Source organism: Crocuta crocuta, unplaced genomic scaffold (genome assembly GCF_008692635.1).
Source record: "Crocuta crocuta isolate KB4526 unplaced genomic scaffold, BGI_CrCroc_1.0 scaffold772, whole genome shotgun sequence".
NCBI classification, from domain to species: domain Eukaryota; kingdom Metazoa; phylum Chordata; class Mammalia; order Carnivora; family Hyaenidae; genus Crocuta; species Crocuta crocuta.
The window spans coordinates 398447-425086 of record NW_027528830.1 but is presented as its reverse complement, the minus strand read 5'-3'; the positions used below and the strand labels follow the sequence as shown (position 1 = coordinate 425086).

Below are 26640 nucleotides of genomic sequence, written 5' to 3'. Positions count from 1 at the left end.
TGAAAAACCCTGTTTTTAAGGTACTTTACCTAATAAATGGAATTGAAACATCACTTGGTTTAGATTTTATGTTAGTGATAATTCAGGTATAAAGAATACAGGCTGGCTTTTTCTTAAAGTAGTTTTAACTTTAAAACATATACAAAACTCTTAAATGTAAACGTTTAAGAATTGGATAAATAAACTATTGTTCCAGAGTGACTTTTCAGTTAATCCTTCTTTTACAACGGCCTTAGAAGGTTTGTATTAATTCTTTATGGCTTTGTTTACATTGATAAATATAAGTGAAAAATAGTAAGGGACATGTTAAAATTAGTTTAGATGATGTTAAAATGCCTTGTGATATACAAATTAACAATGCTAATGAAAAAGATCATCGCATTGAGATTTCATACCTCTAATGCCATCCACATTCACTCTGGAAAAATAGCTGACTTATCTACAGTACTAAAATCAACCGAATCCCACAACCTCATCATCTCAGCACAGTGGTTGTTCAAAATACAAACGGTTTTGCCAGCTGTACTACTGCCACACTTGCCTGCTGTCAGAACTCTTGTTCAGCCAGCCCTTGAAAACCCCAAAGTACAACACAAACTTCTACATGAAAGAAAAGAAATACAAGAAGAAACAGCGTGTGCCTTTCTCAGAAGCTTTGCTTTGACCTTAGAAAGCCTTATAATTTTGTGAATAAACACACATGCACACGTGCACGCGCGCGCGCACACACACACACACACAACTACAGATAAAAAGAAATCCTACCCCATTATCTGAAGGGCATTCTTCACAGCTTGGTCCTACAATCAGTAGTTTGAGAATACAAATTTTTTTTCTTAAACACTTTATCACATTTTTCAAATAGTAATTCACTTTTTTTTTGGCCTGATTAGATAAGCCCCTTTGAAACATCATCAAATCCCTTTTCTCCCCCCAATAAAACAAATTTACAGAAAAAAAATCCTATGTGTAAGTGATATGTCACTTGAGACTTTCCATTATGGCTTCTAAAAAGACATATGAAGAACTGTAACACAGCAGCATTTAACAATGGGTCATTATTGCTGTGGGACCAATAGTTGATCATTGGGTAATGCAGTTGTCTCCCATGTCCTGAGCATAGCGGTCTGATATTGTAGTCCTTAATTCATCAATGTCTCTCCGTAATTGGCATACATCTGATAATTTTTTAGTGAGTGTTTCTGGGCTGTAGTCATTCTCAGTCTCTTCAGCTGAACAGTTCATTGCTGTGGAAAGAAAGTAGAGAATGTCTCACACTCTTCTGAATAAAAAATTTTAGGATTTTTAAACTTAATTATAATTAGAAATATAATGCTATATGCTGAACACCTGACCGGCTCATGTTTAAATGATGTGTCATCCACTATTAAATAGATCTTACTACTTAGTCCTTTAAAAATTTTGCTAATTAAATTGCATTAAACCCATACAGTATTACAACTGTTCAACATGTTTAAAGGATGACAATATTCCCAAAGTAGGAAAAAATATGCTCTAATAGCTCTCGTCAAGCTCAACTATAGCATTCATTTCTTCTGACTTGACAAAAATCTGAAAATCACTTATGTTTTGAGGGGTTATAGCTTAAATTTTTGTAGACTGCAAAGTGGGTTTATTGGCATGGAAACATAAATTTCCAAAATATATGCTAAGTATAATATATATATATATTGAGTTGAAACCCTACAACCCCACACAATTGACTTGAACTGATGGCTAGTTGCCCAATGGCTGAGTAACTGAAGGTGAGGTCCTGAGTCAGCTAGCTTTTAATTATTTTCATCAGTTCCTCGCTACAGTGGCAGAAGGGAGAGGATAACCAGCGTAACTGGAAAAGATACAGGTTCACTGGATGAGCCAAGGAAGCAGAATGAACAAAGGCATGTATAAAAGCAGAAAACCAAAGAATCTAAGAAACCTCAAAAAAAAGTCAGTAACCAGCTCTAAAATGGCAAAGTACAAATTATGAGAGGAAAGTACCAAGAAATAAAGGCTAGAAGCAGCAGGAGGGAGTTGCCCATCTCTATTTTAGGGGTTGTAAGCATTAGGAAATCAGAATCACCATTAGGTTAGATTAACTCTGGCAGCAATGTGAAAAAATGGATTCGTGGGGGAAAGTGGGCTAGACGGTTGACAAAGAAACCAGTGCAGATAAAGGACTCTGAAAGCTTTACTGAAGGCAGTAGTGCAATGGAGATGTCATGGTAGAAATGAATGCTAGGAAGGGACTGGCAGAAATGATGGAGCTCAACCATCATGAGTTGGGTTGGGATAGGGATGGGCACAGGACACACACAGCTAAAGGAAAGAGTAGGATGCAAGATAAAATTCTAGGACAGGTGGATGGTGGTGCTCCTACTCACTGAGAGGAGGAGCAGGTTTAGGGAGGGAAGAAAGATAGGTCTGTTTTCGATGTAGTGAGTCTATGATGCCTATGCTTCCATAGGTTGGTTCTAATATAAGGTTAGTATAGTCAGGAGCCCAGTAGGAACATTCTAGGCAGGGTAAGAGATAAATGTCCATATGGGTCAAAGGTAAGGTGCAAACAGAAAACTAAAGAACATGGATAAGATTACTCAGAGAAAAATATACAAAAAGAGAAACAAAAGCATCCAAATTGTTGAGGAAGAAGTAAAATGCTCATTATTTGCAGATGACACTTTTTGCAGAAAGTCCTGAAGACTACCAAAGAATTGATAAATGAATTCAATAAAGTCACAGGATAGAAAATAACAGAAATATAGAGAAATATGTTGAAGGCTATATACCAATAATGAGACAGCAGAAAGAGAAATTAAGAAAACAATCTCATTTACAATTGCACCAAGTCTAGGAATATACTTAATCTAGGAGGTGAAAACTGTACACCAAAAACTATAAAACATAGATGAAAGATATTAAAGATGACCCCAACAAATGGAAAGATGACTTCCAACTCATAAATTGGAAGAACTAAATGTCCAAACTACTGAAAGCAATCTACAGATTTAACGTAATCCCTGTCAAAATGCCGGCATTTTTCACAGAATTAGAACAATCCTAAAATTTGTATGGAACTACAAAAGATCCCAAATAGCCAAAGCAATCTTAAGAAAGAACAACAAAGACTGAGGTATCACAATCCTAGATTTCAAGGTGTATTACTACAAAGCTAATCAAAGTAATCAAAACAGTATGTATGGTACTGGCACAAAAACAGACACATGGATCAACAGAACAGAGAGCCCAGATATAAATCTATGCTTATGTGGTCAATTAATCTTTGACAATAGAAGCAAAAATATATAATGGGGAAGAAGAACAGTCTTTTCAACAAATGTTGTCAGGAAAACTGAACAGCTACATGCAAAAGAATGAAACTGGACTGCTTTTTTAGACCACACACAAAAATAAACTCAAAATGGATTAAAGACCTAAATGTGAGACCCGAAACCATAAAACTCCTGAAAGAAAACACAGGCAATAATTTCTTTGACATCGGCCACAGAAACATTTTTCTAAATATGTATTCTCAGGCAAGGGAAGCAAAAGCAAAATCAAACTATTGGGACTACACCAAAATAAAAAGCTTTTGCACAGCAAAACAAAAACCACCAATAAAACAAAGACAATCTACTGGATGGGAGAAGACACTTGCAAATAATATATTTGATTAAGGGTTAATATCAAAATATATAAAGAACCTATACAACTCAGTACCAAAAACCCCACAATCAAAACAAAAAAATCAACAACAGAAGATGTATGGGAGACACCAATATTTAAGTGGCAGAGAATTCCACAGAAGAAGGGACTCAGCAGTCATAAAGGGAGAAGCAGACCCCAGAGAGGAAAGTCATGGAATCCGTGGTAGCAGCGCATTTACAAAAAAGAAGGGTGGAATGAACGGTGTCAACGGACAGTGGGTGGAGTGAGGAGATAAGGATTCAAAATAATCCATTGGTTTTGACAAATGAACTGGCTGGTCAGATTTTCACAGGACCAAACTATAAGGTAAGGAGAAGAGGGTTAAACTTTAAACACTGGGAGGGGTATACGCTGGGGGGCGAATGTGGCAAACTTCTTGAGTCTCCCTTTCACTCACATTTGGAAAGCTCTCTTAATATGGTAACTGGAAAAGCTGACCAATGCCGTACAGGAGAATACAAATGTAGAGGTTACAAAATAACTGAAGGGACGACCAGCTCTAATATGGTGAAGAAAATGAGTCTTTTGTGTGTGAGCTTTTGGTTCTTGCTCGAGAGATCACTGCTAACTTAGCTACCCCATGTTCACCTGGCAAACTCTCCTCCTCTAAGATTCAAGCCAAACACCAGCTACCCACAGAGTCTTCCCAGCTAGACTTGATCAGTTTTCCCTTTGGGCCCGCACTGTCCTCTGTCCATATCTCAAGTATAGCTCCTACCACAATGCTCTCGTAGTTTATGTGTGGGCAAGGGCGGCATCCAATTGCATTATCAGCATCCTAGTACCTGGACTATATGAGGCATATAAAAATTGCTTATTGGGTGAGTGAATATACTTAAACTTTCAAGTGATTTTTACATACCCACACTCATGTATGTATATACACATGTATGAAGTGGAAGGAAAAACTCTGCTGACATCTCTGAGCAAAGTTACTGCTTCATTTAAAAAGGGATATACTTTGATCAAAAGTATTACTTGGTTTGCCAAAATAAGTATCACGATGCCAGGTGGTGGAATCTTTTTGATGAAACTACAAATAAAACCAGTTCCGTCTAGTCATATATTAACCATATTATTAGATAACTGTTCAGTATAACACAGTAGGTGTGTAAAACTTAAGGCCCTACTCCATTCATATGCCCTTATGTCCATTTCTTCTGTATTAAAAAGAGACCAACATATGTCAATATCTTAATGATTTAGAGCCACAAGCAGAGATGAGTGCTTCTGCAAAAGCAGCACAGATGGACTCCAGGATATTGCTGGGGCTGCTCTCTCACAACTATGTGTGGAGGAAGATGGAACTGAGGGACAATGGGTGGTGACACACCAAAAGGGACAAAGACAGAATGTATGCATGACAAGGGCTATGAAACATGGGCCATGAAAACTAGCTCTGGTGACAGCACTGGTACTTGTATTAAGTCACTGCCATAGAACATACACTGCAAGGAAAGCAAATGAGTATCTTCTCTCAGTTTACGGCACACAGATGGCTGGGTCATTAACTTAGAGAATGACCACATGAAAGCAAACAGAATCATTACTTTTAGAAGAGTAACCAGGCACCCCTAACTGCCACTCCAGTCACATAGTAACAGATTCAGCAGAGCTCATCCACACAGGCAGATTTGCAGACAGTATGCCAAGTGGCAGTACAAATCAACTATGGCCCTGCTCACTTCTATAACCATAATGAAGTAGTAACAGGTATTCACACACTTACAGATTTATTCAGAGATTTATAAATCTAAGTAGGAAAGGACTTAAAAGCAAATAGAGAAAAGGCAGTCAGAAATTCGTGATTTATGAAGACAGGTCTCTAACTGCTAAGCAATACAGTAAGGACAAGGCATCAGCCACTTACATCTGATTCCCAGTAATAATGAAAGATTAGGCTCCTTGCCCTGAGCACGCTGATTCAGAATACTACACAATGCCTTCAAGTCAAACAAACAATAGGACATTTCCTTGAACAGCTGATCAATCACACTCAAATCAGATAGTGGCCATTTAGTGAGTACTGTCTGCTGCCTGCATTGGTCTCCTTCCTGGCCCTGATCCAATAAAGAGCACGTCTCTTCTGTTTGTCTTTGGTTCTGCAATGCATAAAGGAAACAAAAATCAGGTTGTTAGAACAGAGGCCTTAAGGTACTCAAAGCCATACAGGTTAACACTTTCCACCATCTATAAACAAAATGGTAGAGTCCTATTACATTCACAATAACCAAGGTTAACTGCATACACACAGTCAGAAAGAAAAAAAAGAATGTAAACAGTAGAAATGATTCAGTGGTTCCTCTGTGCCATCTCATGCCCTAGGGTAAACCTGAGAGAGGCAACAAATCCAGATTCAGTTTCTAGAAGCATCTCATACCATATAATGTCGCCTGATAAGCATCTGGGTTGTGTATGTTTTTTTTTTTTAATAATGAGATTTATTCCAAGAACAAAAAGAATTATGAAGAAATTTTAAACCTCATTTTATAGTTTTACTATTAGTAGTGATCATGATTTAGTTACTTTGAAACTATTGCATAGTTTTTATTGAAAGAAAAAGTTTTTATGTTTTGTTAATGTTGACAAGTAGCAAAAGTTTCAGCAAAAGAGAAAAAGAAATACAAGTATAAAATCATAAACGGAAACAAACCCCTAATAAGCTTGAACTGTGAAATCTTGAATTGAATATATCAATATGAACTCATAAATTATCATGCTCAGAAAAAGCTACCTTCACCTTATCCCCAAAACTATCACCATCTATCTATTCATCCTGAAAACTGCTAATTAGAGGTGATACAAAACTTTCCAATTGGAACTCTATTTCAAAAGAACCAAATAGCCTGCACTGATGAGGAAAAGATTTTTTAAAAGATGAATGCCAGCTAATCAATATACAAATAATTAGGAAAAAATATGATTTTAATCATGTAATGATCCAGACAATTATCATCAGTGAATACAAAAACTATCAAGGAAAAGGGTGCTAATAAATTGCATATTCACACAGTTACCTAAGTAGCACTCCACACTACCTGCTGTTTGCAGAGGCTATAACGTAACAAAGGAAAGAATCAGTCTGTTACCATTTTAACCCACTGAGCTCAGTATTTCTGTCACTTACAGTGGGATAACAAAACATATATAATTTGATGATATGAAGAATCAAATGTTTGACTTGACTTAACTGACATCTTTAGCTCTTACTTCTAGCTTCTAAGGGTAGACAAGAAGATAAATGACACCATGAGGAAGCAATCACACAAATCTAGAAGGTCTGACAATCTATAACTCTTAAGACAACAGGCCCAGGTTTGTCAGCAAGCCACTAACATGGACAAAGTGAGAAACTTTAGATTTATAAGATAAAATGAAACACAAGTCATGGCCTTTTTGACTGAATGCTGGTTTCAACTATCATTATAAAAAGCATTTGAATTTCCCAAAGAAATGGGGAAATTTTAGTATAAAGTAGGTATCATCCAATATGGAGGAACATTATTCTTATTGGGTGTGACAATGGTAGTATGTTTATACAGGAAATGTCCCTAATTTTTGAAGATGCATTCTTGGGTATTTAGAGGCAAATTGTCATGATTAGAGTTAAAAACCTACAGTAAGTATTTTCTGTATAACATGTCCTTAAATGCGAGCCATGTATACCAGCTTATAATTAAATGAAGAAAGTATAATCTGTTCCAATGATGAAGTGTTAATATTGCACCTTCCTTAATTTTTCAAGGACAATTTTGTTTATATTCAATTTATGCTCTATATAACATTTTACTGTTGTAGTTAAGTATGTGAAGTTGTATTCTAAGACATAAGAAAAAAAAAGTTTACCTTTTTGGTTATAATTCTGTAAGAAACCTAATGGATTTAATTAATCTAGTCTTCAACTAAAAACATTCCATGAATATGTACAAAATAAGCACATGCTTTAAGTACTGAATCATTCTTTGACAGCAATTTGAATTTTTTTTACTCACATCAAGCAATGTTTTTGTTAATCTCTGTAGGTTTCTTTCTTTCTTTTCCAACTCTTCCATCATCTTTTGAGTAGTCAATTTTTCTTTAGAAAGTTTCCCTTGCATAGACTAGAATAAAGAGAATTAGAAAGCAGAGAATGTTGTTAATGCTAAAAGCAAAATGCAGTCAGGTAGGTACCCAGGAATACAGGCTCTGAATACTTTGGATCTGTCCTTCCCCAACCCTTGGAAGGTGAAGTCTTTATTTTAAAACAACCCATACTGCATCTAGAGTGGATGACAGCAAAGGAAAAAACAAATATCATCTTTACTAAGAAAGTTGATAGTTGGGGTAAAACATGGTAAACCTAAAGCAGCTGCTTTATGGTTGATGCATCAATTTTTGTTGATGTATTCAGAGTGTATTAGCAAATCTATACATTTGCTAATGTGTAGCAATTACACACCCCATTTTTCTTGTGGTTAATAAAACACAAGATAATAAGATCATAAGTCCATCCCCACTTTCTGTCATTTGAAACAGAGCTAAACACACTTCTCTCAGTGTATGGTATTCCAAGCAATGAATATGATGAATTCAAGCCAAAAGTCTATGATGTGACTTTGATAAATAAATCTCTTTCCTAAATTTATTATAAAATTACAAAATATTCATTGTAAGAAAATTCTGAGTGCACCAAAAGAGTATATAGGATATTTTAATAGTACCTGGGTCACTTCAGCTTCTAAGTCAGATTTTTAGCTACACAACAAAACAAAACAAAAACTTGCCACAAACTCTGTAGTCATCTGTGATGTCTAGGTGTTTTAATTAACACTTTTCCCTTTTGTGAAATCACAAGATCAATAAACATATGACTTGAAGAGATTCTTTTTTTTCCTCCCCCTTAAAACTACATTTATTTAGTCTCAATTCGGAAACTACTTCAGCATGCTGACTGCTTAAATAGTATACAATGCACTATGAAGGTCCTTCCCCCACCCCCATATTATCTATGGCTAGAATAAAAGAAGATTGCTGTTACCATGGGTTGAGATAAGACTCTGTAAATAAATAAATATGAAGCAGTTTTCTTAGTAACAGATATTCAACACTGTAGCTTTCTACCTGAATTTGTTTGATAAACTCTAAAAAAATCTATTTATATTTAATAACTCACAAGCTGGTTACAAATGAATTAAGGTCTGGGGTGCCTGGGTGGCTCATTTGGTTACACATCCGACTTTGGCTCAGGTCACGATCTTGCAGTTCATGGGTTTGAGTACCATGTTGGGCTCTATGCTGACAGCTTGGAGCCTGGAGCCTGCTTCAGATTCTGTGTCTCCCTCTATCTCTGTCCCTACCCCACACTGTGTACTGTCTCTCTCTCAAAAATAAACTTAAAAAAGAAAAGTGAATTAAGCTCTATAACAAGTGTATTTCCTTCCAGGGAAAACTTTATATCCTACAAAATTTAATCTCACAGAAAGTCACATGGTTTCTGAAATTCCTTTGTAACTGCATGTGAATGAATCAAAAAACCATTTGAATGATACATCTTTATCTGGCTGAAGATCTATGCTTACAGGCATAACGAGATTATGTAACTGGAATCCAGAATTCATCCTAAATTTTCTTAAGATTTGTGACTGCTTATCTTATTAGAATTGTGGAGGAAAGGCAACACAGATTAAGCTACTCTAGATCTAGCATTTTAACAATGAAAACTGACCCTGAGAGGTATTTTCACAATACTGTAATATCATTCTTTACAAAATTCCAGTGTTTTCTATTTTTACCAATTTGGCCATATTGAATGTGACTAATAATTAGCTAGCAAATCTGATTAATATGTTCCTATATAAGACTAAATTTAAATCAGTGAAGAAACAGGCAATTTTCTACAAAAGAATAAATAAGAAATGTTTGGGAGTAGTACTATGTGTCAGAAGAAAAAAATCTGGATTTGGGAAATATATTAAGCTTAAGACATTAGTTCGTTGGGTTCAGGGTACTTATGAAATAGTCCTTTAATAGGGGAAAGAATTAACAGATAAGTTTACAATCTCTACACTAATATGAGGGTATGAGTGCCATAGCTGTCTGACACAACATTCCATCCAGCAGATTATTTCTCTATCCTAAATTGTATGAAAAAGCATATGTTTAAACTTTTAGAAAAAAAGAGTAAGGAAAATTTCTATATGCTTAGAATGGGATTACTAACATTAAACACTTTAATTTTCAAAGTCCACAATATCTCTATACATTTCCAGGTAATAATTGTCTCTAAAAAATTCCAAGTTACTAACCTATAGATATTTATCACATTCTTTCTTTTTAAAAAGATTTTTTAATGTTTATTCATTTTTGAGAGAAAGAGAGCAAGTGAACATGAGTGCAGGAGGGGCAGAGAGAGAGGGAGACAGAATCTGAGGCAGCTCCAGGCTCTGAGCTGTCAGCCCAGAGCCTGACGTGGGGCTAGAACTCAGACTGTGATATCATGACCTGAATTGCTTAACCAACTGAGCCACCCAGGAACCCCTATCATAATCATTCTTAAAGTTGAAAAATGGCTTTAAAAACATTTGTTGTTTTGATCTAAATATCTAGAAATGCTGTCTTTTGTCCCATATACAAAATAGCTCAAATGAAGAAAAGATAGCTGTGACTTCACCAATATATATCATATACTCCACAAACCCAATTTAAGAGAAAGTATTTTGATTAAAAAGTTATGTTAGCAGTTTTACTATATAAACACACACAACTCTATCCCCCCCAAAAAGCACTTGCATGCATGCACACACACACAAACACTATAAAGGAGTTTCACAAATAACACTTTTTCATGCAATCATTCATGTAGCAAAAATTATAACCAAGCACAGTTTGTGCACTGGATAATGATGAATCAGTTAAAAACAAAAAAAAACAAAAAAAAACAGGTCTTTTCATATAACTTTTACTAGGAGGTAAAAGATCAAGTAAGCATAACATGTAGGTTACACAATATTGTATATTAGAATTTGACTAGTGCTTTGGAGAACAAATTCAGCATGGTAATGGAAAGGAGGCTGAGATCTCAAATGGAGCAGAGTACAGAGTCATGGAAAAAAGGTGATACTTGAGCAATGGCTTGAAGGAGGTGAAAGATTGTATCTCATAGACATCCACAGTTGTTTCAGTCAGTGCAAAGGTTCTGAGGCAGATGGTGTCTTCTGTGAGAAAAAGCAAGAGAGCCAAGGTGGCAGAAAGTAGTAAAAGATGAAGTCAGAAAAGGCAGGCAGTATAGAGAACATATTGTGTAAGGCCACTGAGCCAGTGAAAAACCTTTGATTTTTATTTTGGGAAAAATGAGGAACCAACCACTGAAAGATTCCAAGAAGAGACATGACATGATCTGGTTTTTGTTTAACAGGTCACCTGAGCTGATGAAAAAAGACTGTAGGCAACCAAGAATGGAAGCAGGCAGAAATAATCCACAAAAAAAGTAACGATGAGTTGGACCAGGGTGGCAACAAAATAGAGGTCAGGAGAAGAAGTCAGATGCTAGATATATTCTGAAGGTGATAAGATTTGTTTACAAATATGATGCAGAAGTCAAGGAGAAGCCTAAGGTTTCTGGACTGAGCAAATGGAAGGACAGATTTGCCATTATAGAGAAGGGTCTGAACATGGAAGGTAGAGTAGGTTTTACCAATTTCTGTTTGGGGAGGGTAAGATATTCAATTTGGATATATTAGGTCTGATATGTCAAGTAGTATGGTTGAGTAGGCAATTGGAAATATAGGTTGTAAGGTCAGGGAAGAATTATGAGCTGAAAGAAGTTAGGGATTAGTGAGCACACTCATTACATGCAAAACCATGGGACTGGGCAAGATCACTAAGACAAGTACAGGTACAGAATTCTAGGGTAAAAAAAGACCCCCTTTTTTGAAATACAGTACAATTTTTTGAAAGCATTTTACATGTCTTCAAAATAAACTTTAAATATCACAAATGCAATTAAACGTATCCCCATAAATTACAAGACAGAAAAATTTCTAATAAGGTACCTTGTCCAATTTTTATACACTAGCCTGCCTATATCTTTATTACAACAGGATTTATGCTACAGATGTTAAATTTATTGTGTCTAGTTAAATAAATCAAATACGAAAGTAACAACAAAAACTTTAAAAAGAAAGTTCTTCTAAAATTTTTTCGTTTAAAATTTTAGTGTATGTATTTCAATAATCTAGAAACAAAGCATAAGTCAATCACTTTGAATTACTGAGAACAAATAAAAAGTTTCATACTGTTATGATTCTATTAATATAATACCACTATTCTTGCAATAGTATATGTAACTATACATGAAAGGTAAGATCATAGTGCTCCTAGCATTAGAAATAGCAATAAGAAGCATGCATACTTAACAGAAGGGTAATAATGGCATCTACAAAGCATTAACAAGGGGAATGCATTCTTTGAATGGAATTGAGTGCATTTTTTTAATCAAATCTTTTATTTTTAAATAGGTTTTTTTTGTTTTAATGTTTATTTATTTTGAGAGTGAGTGTGAGTATGCGCAAGCAAGTTGGGGAGAGGCAGAGAATCCCAAGCATGCTTTACGTTGTCAGCGCAGAGCCGGATGCAGAGCTCGATCTCACAAACCATGAGATCATGACCTGAGCCTAAATCAAGAGTCGGACACTTAAGTGACTGAGCCACCCAGGGTCCCTGTCAACATCTTTTAAAAGAAAGTTCATTTCCTACATGAGGTCACTCCTTAAAGACTGGGAGAAGTGGCTGCATAGAAACAAACACACAGAGTCAAAAAGAACCAGAGGAATATATTCCAAATTAAAGAATAAGAAAACCTCAGAGAAAGGCCTTAATGCAACAAAGACAAGTAAGTTCAAAATAGCAGTCATAAAGATTCTCACCAAGGTCAGCAAAACAATGCATGAGCAAACTGAGAATTTCAACAAATAGAAAATATAAGAAAGTACCAAGTAGAAGTCATAGAGCTGAAGAGTAGAATAACTGAACTAAAAATATAACAGGTTCTACAGTAGACTAAATGAAGCAGAAGAAAGGATCAGTGAACTCAGGGCAGATTTCATTCAATCAGAGCAGCAACAAGTAAAAGAATAAAGATAGCTTAAGGACTGAGAGGACAATCCCAAGCAAATCAATATTTGCATTACAGGGTCCCAGAAAGAAGAGAGAAAGGGACACAAAACTTATGAGAAAAAATAATGGCTGAAAACTTCCCTAACCTGGGAAAGGAAAGAGACAAGAGCTAGGAAACCAAAAGACTTCCAAATACAATAAACCCAATAAGACCCAAAGAGGCACATTATGATTAAATTCAAAACTTAAAGACAAGGAGAGAGAGAATCCTAAAAGCAGCAAGAGGAAAACAACTTGCTACATACAAGGGAACCCCTACAAAATTCTCAGCAGATTGGGAGCAGAAACTGTATAGGCCAGAAGAGTGTGGCAAAATCTGTTCAGAGAGCTTAAAGTACTGTCAACAAAGAATAGTTAACCCCACAGAGTCATCCTTCAGAAATGAGGGAGAGATAAAGAATTTCCCCGGGGGCACCTGGGTGGCTGTTGGTTAAGCATCTGACTTCAGGTCAGGACATGATCTCATGGCTCATGGGTTTGAGCCCTGCATCTGTGCTGGCAGCAGAGAGCCCACTTCAGATCCTCTGTCCCCACTTCTCTCCTCTCTCTCTACCCCTCCCCAGCTCTCACACACTCTCTTCCTCTCAAAAATAAACCTTAAAAAAAAAAAGTTTTCCAGACAAGCAAAAGCTGAAAGAGTTTATCACCACTAGACTAGTTTTACAAGAAACGTTCAAGGGACTTCTTTAGGCTGAAATGAAAGGGTGCTAATTAGTAACAGGAAAACATGTGAAAGTATAAATCTCATTACTGGTAAAAGTAGTAGAAACAACTAACTGTGATAGTTTGTTAATGGATACATAAGATAAAAAGAAATAGTGGCATCAAAAATATAAAAGGAAGGGAGGACTGCATCAAACTAAAAAGCTGCTGCATAGCAACACGCAGATACACCAAAAACAATGAAAAGACAATGTAACACATCAGAGAAAATAACTGCAAATCATATCTGTTAAGTGGTTAATATCCAAAATATATAAAGAACTCACAGAACCTAATTAGCAAACAAAAATTTAAAAAATCTGATAAAAAATGAAATAAAATGGGGGTACCCGGGTAGCTCAGTTAGTCAAGCCTCTGACTCTTGATTTCAGCTCAGGCCACATGGTTTGTGAGTTTGGGCTCTGCATCCGGCTCTGCGCCGACAGCATGGAGTCTGGCTGGGATTCTCTTTCCCTCTCTTTCTGCCCCTCCCTTGCCGTTCCTCCTCTCCCTTTCTCTCAAATTTTTTAACTTAAAAAATGGGCGGTAACAAACTGAGGGCTTTTGGGGGTGGGGGAGAGGGGTAGGGGGGTGATGGGCATGGAGGAGGGCACTTGTTGGAATGAGTACTGGGTGTTATATGTAAACCAACTTGACAACAAACAGTGAAAGAAAAAAAATGGGCAGAGATTCTAAATACACATTTTTCAAAGAAAATATACAGATGGTCAACAGATACATGAAAAAATGCTTAACGTTACTAATTGTCAGAGAAATACAAATCACAGCCACAATGAGATATCACCTCACATAGTTAGAATGGCCATTATCAAAGACAAGAGATAACAAGTGCTGGTGAGGATGCAGAGAAAAGGGAACGCTGTGCACTGCTGGTGGGAATGTGAACTGGTGCAGCCACAAAGGAAAAAAGCATGGAGGTTCCTCAGAAAACTAAGAATATAATTACTATACGATTCAGCAATTCTACTTCTAAAAAACACTACCTCAGAAAGATCTCTGTACCTCCATGTTCACTGCAGCATTATTTCTAATAGCCAACACATGAAAACAAACTACTGGTAGATCAATGGATTTAGAATATGTGTTATATATAATCTGGTTTATGCAAATGGAATATTAATCAACAATACAAAAAAAGAAACTCTTGTCACTTGCAACAATGTGGATGGACCCTGAGGGCATTATGCTAAGTGAGATAAGTCAGACAGAGAAAGGCAAATACTATGTAATCTCACTCACCTGTGAAATTAAGAAAAAAAATCTTCAGAGATAATAGAGAATAAATTAATGGTTGGGGCAAGGTGGGGAGCGGAATTAGGGGAAGTGGGTAGAGAGGTATAAACTCCCAGTTATAAAATAAGCCCTGGGGATGTACTGTCATGCATCGTATCTACAGTTATATTTGAAAATTGCCAAGAGAGTAGATCTTAAAAGTCTTATCACAAGAAAAATAAACTATGTGGTGATGGACATAAACTAGATTACTGTGATCTTTTCACAATATACAAAATATCAAATCATTAGATAGTACTCCTGAAACTAAAATATGTCAATTATATCTCAATAAAAAATAAGTTAACAGGCAAAGAAAGAAGTATAGAGTTAATGGTAACAGTGTAAGATCTTGTAGTAAGACAAAACTAGGTTCTGGGTCCATACCTTATGTGCTATGCAACCATGCGTAAGTTATTCAACCTTCATAGGTTCCAAGATCATCAGAAAGAATCTCCAACCTCGTGAGATATAGTGAAGATCATGCAGTTTGTATACAGGCATTTGGGTGTCTTCCTATTCTCAGATCCCACAAGTCACAAGCGACCATATCTGTAAGAATTCTGCACTTCTTGCATACAGCTCACTGAATCAAGCAGGGTGAACACTTAACTACACCTGAGAACCTGGGATGCAGAGTCTAGGAGTTCGTCTCTGCATGACAGGAAATGAACTACAGAATGTATGGGCTACGGACAGCTATATATTCTGCTGTGTGAGCTAAAGAATAAAGAAAGTCAGTGTGCACAGAGAGAAGAGAATGAGACACACTGCAATGAGCGAAGGAACAAAGCCTCTTCCTTCCTGAAGCCTGGTTTTATTCCTACTCGTGGGTTCCACAGTATCTCTGCATTCTGTTTTTGCTTAGGCTAAAGTGTATTGGTTTTGTTGCTTATAACCAAAGCCTAAATAAATGACTTTCACCTGGTACAAAATATTTATGCAACAGCCATTAATTCCTTTCTTCTTACACTAAATATTAAAGAGCCCATTTCTTAAATCATCATGATGTACACTTTAAATATCTTACAACTTTTTCAATTATACTTTAATAAAGCTGGAAAAAATAAGAACACATTCCAACTCAGCACCGTGGGTTTAATTTTCTTGTGGGCACAGCTTCTTGGTCTTTGTTCACTAGTTACCCCCTAGAAGAGTACCTGGCCCATGGCAGAAACGTAGTTAAAGTTACTGAATGAAAACAATGAGGAAATAACTAAAACCTAATTTAGCTTTTAACTAAAAGGCTACGTTCATTCAAAAATAGTTAATGAGCATCTTTCATACACAAAGCACTGTGCTAAATGTTGATTTGGAGAAGGAGTATTCAAAGAGCCTACTGCCCCTATCACAAAACTCTTAAATAAAAATCTATCAGAAAACAAAACCGGGCACTTTACTTAATCTCAAGGAGCTAATAACACTACCATATTGTAGAGTGTAATATACTAAAAATTTCACTTTGGAGACAAGATTTCCAAATTCAACTTCTAGGCAACCGAACACAAGGTGCCTTCCACAAGGCTAGTTTTCTGACGTGCTCTAGTTTAAGATCTTTCATTCCAAGAGAAGACCCTTAAAACAAATCTTTCCCCTAAGGCTGACATAAGAAGAGCTCAGACTAACACCTCTCTTGAGCCGTTTCTGTCTCTTGGGACTTTGAATTTTGAGGCAGCCAGGAGCAACGCCAAGAGCACAAACTCTGAGGTCAGCCAGGAATGAGGATTGAAGCTGAGACTTTAGGCACGTCTTTTAAAATCATATAAAAGACGTGCCTAAGGTCTCAGCTTCAATTCTCTTTCATATGTAAAAAGATGCTCCATCTAACCTTGTAAGCTTACTACTGAGGTTTAGAAATAATAAATTTAATCAGAAGGCACAGTTCCTGGGCCACGTAATACCCTCATCAGCATCATCACTGACGCCTCTGCACTTATCAGGGGCTCCATTTCCCACTTTAGCCTAATTGTGGGGAAATATTAAATCCCTTTTCCTCCTTCCTACATACTAATAAAAAGAATTTTCAGGGGCGCCTGGGTGGCTCAGCCAGTTAAGCATCCAACTTCAGTTCAGGTCATGATCTCATGGTTTGTGGGTTCGAGCCCCATGTAGGGCTTTGTGCTGACAGCTCAGAGCCTGGAGCCTGCTTCAGATTCTGTGTGTCCCTCTCTCTCTGATCCTCCCCTGCTCACATTGTCTCTCTCTCTCTCTCTCAAATAAACATTTTAAAAAATTAAGAATTTTCATTATTTTTACCCTTCTCCTCCCCCATGGCCCTCCATTAGCTTCCTCCTAATCCACCTATACGTGGGAGGGGGGAGGGAGGCAAGCCATGAGAGACTCTTGAATGCTGAGAACAAACTGAGGGCTGATGGGGGTGGGGGAGAAGGGAAGGGGGGGTGATGGGCATGTAGGAGGGCACTTGTGGGGCTGAGCACTGTGTGTTATATGGAAACCAACTTGACAATAAACTATTAAACAAATAACAAAAAAATTAAGAATTTTCAAAATACTGATAAACTCTAAGATAAAAAAATAAGAAATATGCAAACACAATACAAATTACTATATTTTAGGTTTTTGTTTATAATAATCCAAGACCATGTATATAGCTCAAATTCCTTTAACTATTATCTGATTTTACTTTTAAGAAAATCTGCCTGAGAATTCTGCTTCCAGCATGACAGTATGAGGAGCTCCTCAGACCCACTCTTCAATGAAAATTATAAAAGAACACCTTTAAAGTTTCTGGAAATGGTCCTAAGAGCACACAACAAATGAATAAACATATATTCAAGAAAACCTACTAAAAGAGCAGCAAAGTCTATAATATTTGAAACAAAATCCACTCCGTCTTTAAGCTCTCAGCTCTCTGTGAGATGGAAATTTCACTCCAGACTCAGACAGCCAGTAACACACTGGGCGCTCAGCCCCCAGCTCCTTAATGGACAGCTATCTTCCCAGGAGGGGCTGACATCAGCCTTTCTCCTCCTGCCCTCAGCTACCTGCACTGAGGCTAAGTTCCAGGCAAGTGCAGCCAAAGGTGGAGACTCCCTTCTTCTGCCCAGGCCCCCTCATGGGATGGAGGCTTTACTTTACCTTGGGTACAACATTTTGAGGAGACCAGAGGGGACCTGACTGTCCTTGCCTTCACTTCTAGGGAAGGGGTTCCACACTGGGAGGAGCAAGCTGAGATCCAGAGCTACTGCCCACTCTCCTTCCACTGAATGTTTACTTTCTGGAGTCACTCAGAAGTTTGACATTGTTGCCAAAAGCACTGACCTGGCTCAAAGATTTTGCCTGGGGAGAAGCAAGCCACAGACTAGGGCGCTCTAAATGTCTCCCTAAAGGAACTGAAATCAAGTGTAGCCGCCTGTGAAGTGCAGGCCTAAGGGCACTCTCAAAACCAGTGGGGGTTGTGGCAAAAGGAGTTGGGAGGAAACTGTTAGATTCATTGAAGGTACAGGCTACTACTGGCTGGCTAGATTCTTCCAGAGAAAAAGTGAAAGAAACACTTGGGAAAAGCACTCCTGGGAACAAAAAAAAATCTCAAACATTAACCTAAGGAGCTCTTCCTTCAAAGGAACCAGAATACACATGTCTGTGAAACAATTTATACCACATGACATTACTGAAAGCAAAAGAGGAAACAGAGCATCAGCTGGCAATTAACCTTGCTGGTGTGGTCAGGGCAAGAGTCACAAAAGATCACATATTACATTTATATGAGATGTCTAGAACAGGCAAATCTATTAAGACAGGAAGTAGATTCGTGATTGCAATGGATTGGGGGGGCGGGGGAACAGGGTTTGAGACAGTGACAGCTAAAGGGTAAGGGGTTTATGAGGTAATAAAAAGGTTCCAGAATTGACTGAGGTCTTGGTTCCATATATCTGAGCATACTAAATATTACTGAATTATACTCAAATGGGTGAATTGCAGGCAATGTGAATTCTATCTCAATAAAGCTGTTATTTAAAAATCAACACAATATAAAGAAAAAACAACCTGCCCAGGTTCCACTTCTTTTCAGCTCTTGATCTGCTTTTAGGCTTATAAGCAAGAACTACGAAAGCAGCTTAAATGTGCTCAGAATACATCCAGGTCTCTCAGAACTACGTCTGCCCCGGTCTTCCCAGTCACCCCGAGGATGGTGACCACACTTCCTACTGGCACCCAGATGAGGACGCTGCCAGGCCAAGGAAGAACTGCCTCGGGTTTACCTCAGAGATACTGAGTCATCAGGTTCCCACTGGGGCCCAGGGACCTAAATAATTTGAATGTTCATACAGCTTTGGTGACCACTCATAGCACACAACAAGCTCAAGAACATTCTTTCTTGATTCAAATGAGCTCTCTTTCAGCCTCAGAATTCTCCACCTTAGACACAATTTTTTACAAGTTACAACCACCTATTATATTTTTTAACATTTTAATTAAACAACAACTATAATGTACATATGACAGGTCTGTGCGTACATTAAGGACTGTTCTCTTTAAAAATATAAACATGGAAGAGAAAGCTTTTTTATTTATTTATTTATTTTAATTTTTATTGTTTTTGCTGTTCATTACTTTTTATTGAACAATCCCTTGTATGAATATACCACAATTTATCTATTTTCATGGGATGGACATTTAATTTGTTTCCAGTTTTTGGCTGCTGTGATATTCTTATGCATTTTCCTGAGTCTCACTGCATGTATATAGAGATGTGCTAAAAACTGGAATAAAATCTTTGGAGGCTCTGAAAACATCTTCTCTTGAAGTGTTATAAATAGGACAGACTGTTACAGTTTTGAGATTGATTGGTGGTTCCAACCATGTCTTTAAAAGTGAACAGTCTTAAGGGACCTTAAAGCATCACTGTATCTTTTATGATATTATGTTTGTTGATAGATGTCAACTCAGAAAGTCAATTTAAATGCGAAAATTCTTTCAATGAAGAAACAATTTTAGTATGCTAGGAAAAACAAGTATACCTAACAAACTTTTTTATTCCGTAACTCCTCTGCCAAAAGCTTAAAATAGTTACACAAAATGATAACAGCTCACTGGAAACAGGATTATTTATGCAGGTGAAATGTGCTTTTAAGGAATAAATAGGAGGGAAGGCAATGTCCAGTGAAGAACTAATTCACATTCAAACTGAAGTCACATTTATGGAAATGAGGGAAAATGTTCTATTACAAAGTATCTTTTTATATTGTATAATGACAGAAGAAAAACTTGTAGAGGAAGAAGCCAGTTTAGCTATATTGATTTCATAAATGTAAACAAAGGCATTATTTCTAAAGGATCAGTGGATCAATGAATAAACAAGTTAACTCATGCCAGTTACCGATATCATCTTGACAGGTGAACAAAATAGTAGATAAATCTATTTTTATAGCACTAAACTCAGTTTCAAAATCAGTATATTTTTACATAAAGTATTACCTTTCTACATTCAACAACAGATAAAAATAGTAGGAGACTGATTTCTCCTCAACATCAGAATCAATAAATCTGCTACTGACCTAAACCAGCTATGTATTTATTTGATTTCGGGTACATGGTGGTAAACCACAGCTGCATTTTAAATATAGAACTTTGTAACAATACCTTATTTTTATCTCCTATAAATTGGACATAAAATGAACTGGCAAGGGATTTCATTTTTCTCTTTTGCCATAAAATTTAAACTGTAAGAATAACCTGCTTATACCCAAGGCAATGCGATACTCCAAAAGTCAGACATGTGAAATTTGAACAAATTTGGTCATCTCAGTAGTTTGCAGGGACATAAAGAAGTAGTAAAACATGAAATTCTAGTAATACTACATACTACATTGGTTTTGTCTACTAAACGCTCTAAAATGGAAGAACTCCCTGGCATTGTAGAGGAACAAAGAATATGCAAATTACAACAGCAGTGAAATTTTATGATAAATTTAATACTGTACTGATAGCTTAATGCATAATTCAGGGCAGGGCGCCTGGTTGGCTTAAGGGACCAACTCTTCACTTCAGCTCAGGTCATGATCTCATGGTTCATGGGTTCAAGCCCCACATGAGACTCTGAGCTGACAGCTTAGAGACTAGAGCCTGCTTCAGATTCTTTGTCTCCCTCTCTCTCTGCCACTCTCTCACACTTGTGTTCTCTCAGTCTCAAAAATAAATAAATAAATAAAAATATTTTTAAAATAATAAAAAAGATTCTGTGATTTCCAATGCTAGGGAAATAACTAGTATCCATTTTTTTGGGAATAAGAAATATTTTAGATGTTCACAGAGTACACATCTTTTATACTCATCACAAACCACCAAATAAAAAAACTAGCATTTTTAACTATAAGAGAATAAAAACTAAAAAGTTTTAACAAGGAACACAAGACAAAAAATTTTCTCATCATTTTAAGCATATTTGTCATCCTCTATAATTTTCTATTTAGGTATGTTGATATATATAGCTGCATTGGACAGTCATCAACATTTGCTATCTGTCTTTCTTAGCCCATTATATACTAGAGCTACTGATCTAGATGGCCAGAATGACTTACTCATTGCTTCAAAAGAGAAGACAATAGAATTAATGAGTATATTGTCTGGCCCCCAATATCTGGAAATAAATGCATCTCAGTAATTTGATTTCTATTCATTAATTAGTTTAAAAAAATAAACATTTACTCAAGCATTTTAAGATCAAAGAATAGAGTGCCATATAATTACATATTTTTCTACATATTCATTTATATATGGTCATGACATTTAAATGTGACTAAAAGACTTGGTTGATGTGTAAGAATAAATTGTATTAAGATGCCACAACAAATAAGGAAAAGGCATATTTCAATGAATATATCATGATAATATATAATGTGAGATAGTATGTGATGAATAAACTCTTACAAGTCTTAGCCACCAAAATTTCAGTGTCAAAGGACAATGCTCAGTGTCCTTAATTTGGACTGAGATAACTTTTACTTGATTTCTTGGAAAATGTTACCGAGTGAAATATAAATTCCTTTTATTATGGCCTATAATAAATCAGATAATAATGGCTGAAGGAACGTAAACATTTTATGATTTGAATGGTTTGTAGAACAACTGAAGTTATGTCTATAGGAATACAGATGAAAGAGTATAACTCTGTGAACCAATCCAGCAGGCCCACACACTTGTTGAACTAACTGGCCTAGTGTTTTATTAAAATGATAAACCAACCTAACATACGCAAAAGACAAAGTATACCATCTATAATTCTGACACTTAAACCATTTATCTGTTTATTTTTTTACTTCCATTTTTTAAGAAGTAAAACAATTAGGAGGTATAAAAATAAGAAAATTATTCAGCAAAATATGTCCAACGGCTTTTCATCATACATAGAATAAAATACAAAGACATCTAGCCCTAAGTAATCTAGCCGCAGGCTACTTTTCACCATCACCGCTCATGACTCTTCCTCGTAACCACTGCACTACTCCAGACTAGCAGTCTTTTTGCTGATCCTGGAGCACACCAGACACCTTCAGGCACTAAATGCTTTGGTTGTCTTCATCTAGAACTCTGTACAAATATTTCTTCTTCAGGAAAAAATTCATTACTACTGTAATTAATGCAGCACTATCACTGTTCTCTACCCTACTCTTCTAATGGTACATATCATTCCTTCACATTATATTATATGTCCATTTTGTCCATTCACCCCACTAGAATAGCCAGGACTTGCTTTGTTCACTGATGAATCCCCAGTGCCAAGAACAGTGCCTGACACAGATGTAGGTGCTCAGTAAGTATTTGGCAAATCAATAAAAACAAAAGATGAAAATTCATTTAATCCACAAATTTTGGATTATGTATTATGAATCAGACACTCTAAGCTCTAGATATGTAAATGAGCTACCACAGTCTCTTAAGAAACTAAGCATGAGGTAAAACCACAAATATGTGAAGAACATGTTATACTTTGATAATATAGAAGGAATAATATAAGAAGGAAGAGAAGTGTTGGCCAGTCACAATGGACTGAAAATAGTCCATGATCTTGAATAAGTAGATCACTGATAACCTGATCACACATTAGCCAAATGTGTTCTCAGTAGGAGACTACACCCAATTAAAAGCAGGAAAGGTAAGGAAGAGAGAACAATCTTCACAATTTTTTGACTGATTTAACAAATAGCATTTTCATTCTAAAGAAGTGAAAGATTAATATTAAAGAATTTGTAACTTCACTTTAAGTGCTATTAACCTTTTCATATAAATACATATATGCTTTAATATTTTTAGTTTATACAGCCATAGGAGTAAGTTAGTATACAGCTAAATTAAAATATACCCAAAACACTCCTTACCTGAATTTCTAAAATCATTCTTTCAATTTCATCTTGTTGGCTGTCTATAATCTAAAATACAGAAAATATTATCAGTGTTAATTGAAATTTTTCCTACTACTTTTAGAAAGTACCAATAGTTCAAGAAAACAACAACAACAAAAACCACAGGAAATAATGAATTTATTTTTTCTAAATCAGGGTATGATTTTTTTTTTACAAAATTATTCATACCAAGTATCCTTTAAATAGACATATGATTTGGATCACACATACATATAACTGCACACGTCTTCCTCTAGTTCTTGATAAAACTCTGCAATTTATAAAAATAACTTTGAGACAGATATTGAATACTTTAGGAAGGAAAATATACCCTTTTGTTTTGCTAAAAAGCAATTTAAGTTCTCCTTAGTTTGGTTTTTACTAAAATTTGAATTATTTAAATTTACTTAAATTGTCATTTTGGGGGAGACTGGCTGGCTCAGTCAGTAGAACATGTGACTCTAGATCTCTGAGTTGTGAGGTCAAGCCCCACATTGAGTGTGGAACATACTTAAAAAAACATGGGGAGCCTGAGTGGCTCAGTTATTAAGCATCCAACTCTTGATTTTAATTCAGGGTCATGATCTCAAGGTCATGATATTGAGCCTGCCATCAGGCTCTGCACTGGGAATTGAGCTTCCTTAAGATTCTCTTTCCTCCTCTCTACCTCTCCCCTGCTCTCTCACTCTCAAAAAAACTAAATAGGGGTACCTGGGTGGCTCAGTCAGTTAGGTACCTTACTCTTTATTCTGGCTACAGGTCATGATTTCACAGTTCTGCATCAGGCTTCACACTGAAGGCATGGAGCCTGCTTAGGATTCTCTCTCTCCCTTTCTCTCTCTGCCCACCTCTACCCCTCCACATTAAATATACGTTTAATGCACACATTAAATATACGTTTTAAAAAAATAAAAAGATGTTCTTTCTAAATAAAAACATTCAAACTAAAGTTGTTAAGTATCAGCAAAAATATAAAATAGCTATAACTTATATATCCATACACCGATAACCAACAGAACACAGATTTCGTATTTATTATCAAAGACATGAACTGACCTTACTAGCATTCTCATTTTGTTCTCTCAGGTTATCATTTTCATTCTGAAGCTGTTTTGCATCTAACATGGGAAGACGAATTCCATCTTCAAGGCATCTTTCTACTTTTTGCTGTAAGCTGTATGTTTTAGAAAGATAATTATATAAAGAAAATCCACTCTATGTGCTGATTTTGGTAGATGACTTCAACATAAATGATGGTCCCTTCTTACAGTCTATATTTTTTAATCAAGCAATAATCAAGACCTACAGACTACATGTGAATAAGAATGAGCACCGACATTTCACAGAAGTAAAAAAATACAGCAGAGGCTGATTATCTTTTTCAAAATGGCAGATTTGAGACTGGAAAGCTGCTTAGTGTGTGACGTCCTTAGGCCTTAATGAAGTTCCTTATGATCCTAATCTGAGCTCTGCAACCTAAATCCTGTTCTTTCCTCTCCTGCAAAAGCAGAATTCTTTGATTAAGATGATTTTGTTTGGGAGCCTAAGAATATGGATATACATCTTTTACCTTCATTGTGAGCTCAGCCAAAGTTTGTTTGTAAGGATAGTTGTTGCCAACACCAGTAGAATTACATTTCTCCTTCATTAATAAGAGCAGCAATGTGTTTATTATCTGACCTAACAGTTTCTCATGCTATTCATGGGAGAGACTTGCATTGCAGAAGAGGAAACAACAAAAGGAAGCCCCTTTGTGTATTAAGAATAAAAGATTAAGAGAAAAAAGATGCTAATCTTGAGAACAGAAAGAACAAGTCATGTTTTGGGTAAAAGGAACCACACCATTAAAAATAATGACCAAAATCAAAACAGAGAGACACCTTGGAGTAGTTCCACTCTAGTTTATAATCAGGCGTTAAGAGTAGCAGAGCACTAAAAAACAGACTTCTTATAGTTTGGTTTTGGTATTTTCATTATTTTTCTTCTTTCAAGTATTATGGCTTTCCTGTATTTTCTCTCTCTTTTAAAAATAAAGAGGTGAAAGAAATGCCATACCTAGATTCTGGACAAAGAATTGACAGTCCTACATGGTGCAATAAGGGCTTCCAATATGTTTCAATATGTTAATAAATAATGGCACCAGGCAAGTTTTTATGTATTATGAATGCAGTGCACTGCTTTGTAATACATTGTTGCTTGTAATAAAACTATTTGCTTTTTCAGTCTAAAAGTGAAAAATGTATTATTTTTATTTCAGAATGAGTTTCTTCCCTACAAATAAGTGTCAAGACACTGCTTGTATGCAGTTATAATATTCTGAGAAAAATAAATTGCATTATTTCACTATATTTATATATAAAAGCTATAGTTCACTTCTAATGAAAATTTTTTATCAGATTTTTAAATACCAAAAGTTCTCAAATATTCATACATGGAAAACTTGGAGATATTACATAGGCACAGATAAATGTAATGATATAATTCATACTCACACATTTGAAATTCTTGTGGAAACAAGAACTTTAGTTTAACATATAGCTGAGGAAATGAACACCCCTACCTCCAAAGTCAAGTGACACCATGGATATACAAGTACTTAAGAATTACAGAAGACCTTATTTGGTCCTTTCTATCTACTTGAAATTAAGAGAAAATTTCCGGGATGCTATCATCTCAGAGAGTATCCATAAAAAAATGAAACATGGATTCTGAAATGCACTGCACTAAGTCTTTCTGATCAATGAGACTAGGAATTCATACTCACACAAACCTAATAAAAGAGAAAATCTAAATAAAAGAGAAGGTATACTATCATATTAAATATGTAAAAGCACACATGGAACAAAACAAATTATTTTCAAGTTTTTCTAATTTTATTCATAAAATGGCATAGCTTGTGTTTGTGATCTAAATGCCCTATAAAACCTCTTCTCATTTTATCTAAGATGAAAGAAAAAGAACATACGGTTGAATCAGTGGAGGTCAGGAAGCTGTTTTGAGACTAGAGAACAGACTATAAGATGTGGAGTTATAGAAAGGGAAATTAAACAGCAAGAAAGCAAAAACTAAGGGGAAAATAAATGTAAACTTAAAAGTATATGAACTTTGGGTGGCTCAGGCAGTTAAGTTATGGACTCTTGATTTCAGCTCAGGTCATGATCTCATGATTTGTGAGATCAAGTCCTGCGTGGACTCTACTGACAGTGTGGAGCCTGACTGGGATTCTCTCTCCCTTTCTCTTTGCCTCTTCTCCACTCACTCTCTTTCTCAAAATAAATAAACATTAAACAATATACGAATTTTTTGAAGCAGAGATTAGAAACATTGAAGACCATAATCAGATGTTTTCTGCACTGATATCTAAGAAAAAAGTAGACTAGGCATATTTAAGGCTTTGAAAGTAGTAAGGCAATATTAACAT

The 26640-nt window shown here is 36.0% G+C and overlaps 1 protein-coding gene across 1 annotated transcript in view; it reads right to left on the bottom strand.

Annotated features, from left to right (window-relative positions):
* Positions 1 to 1039: 1039 nt before the first annotated feature.
* Positions 1040 to 26640, bottom strand: part of CEP85L (centrosomal protein 85L) — a 156357-nt gene continuing 130756 nt past the window's right edge. The window contains exons 9-13 of the mRNA XM_077755990.1: positions 24276 to 24393; positions 23196 to 23246; positions 7701 to 7808; positions 5579 to 5810; positions 1040 to 1247 (exon numbers count right to left, since the gene is read on the bottom strand). Coding sequence (XP_077612116.1) covers positions 1084 to 1247; positions 5579 to 5810; positions 7701 to 7808; positions 23196 to 23246; positions 24276 to 24393 — 673 coding nt within the window. The 3' untranslated portion in view covers positions 1040 to 1083. The remainder of the gene's footprint in view (positions 1248 to 5578; positions 5811 to 7700; positions 7809 to 23195; positions 23247 to 24275; positions 24394 to 26640) is intronic.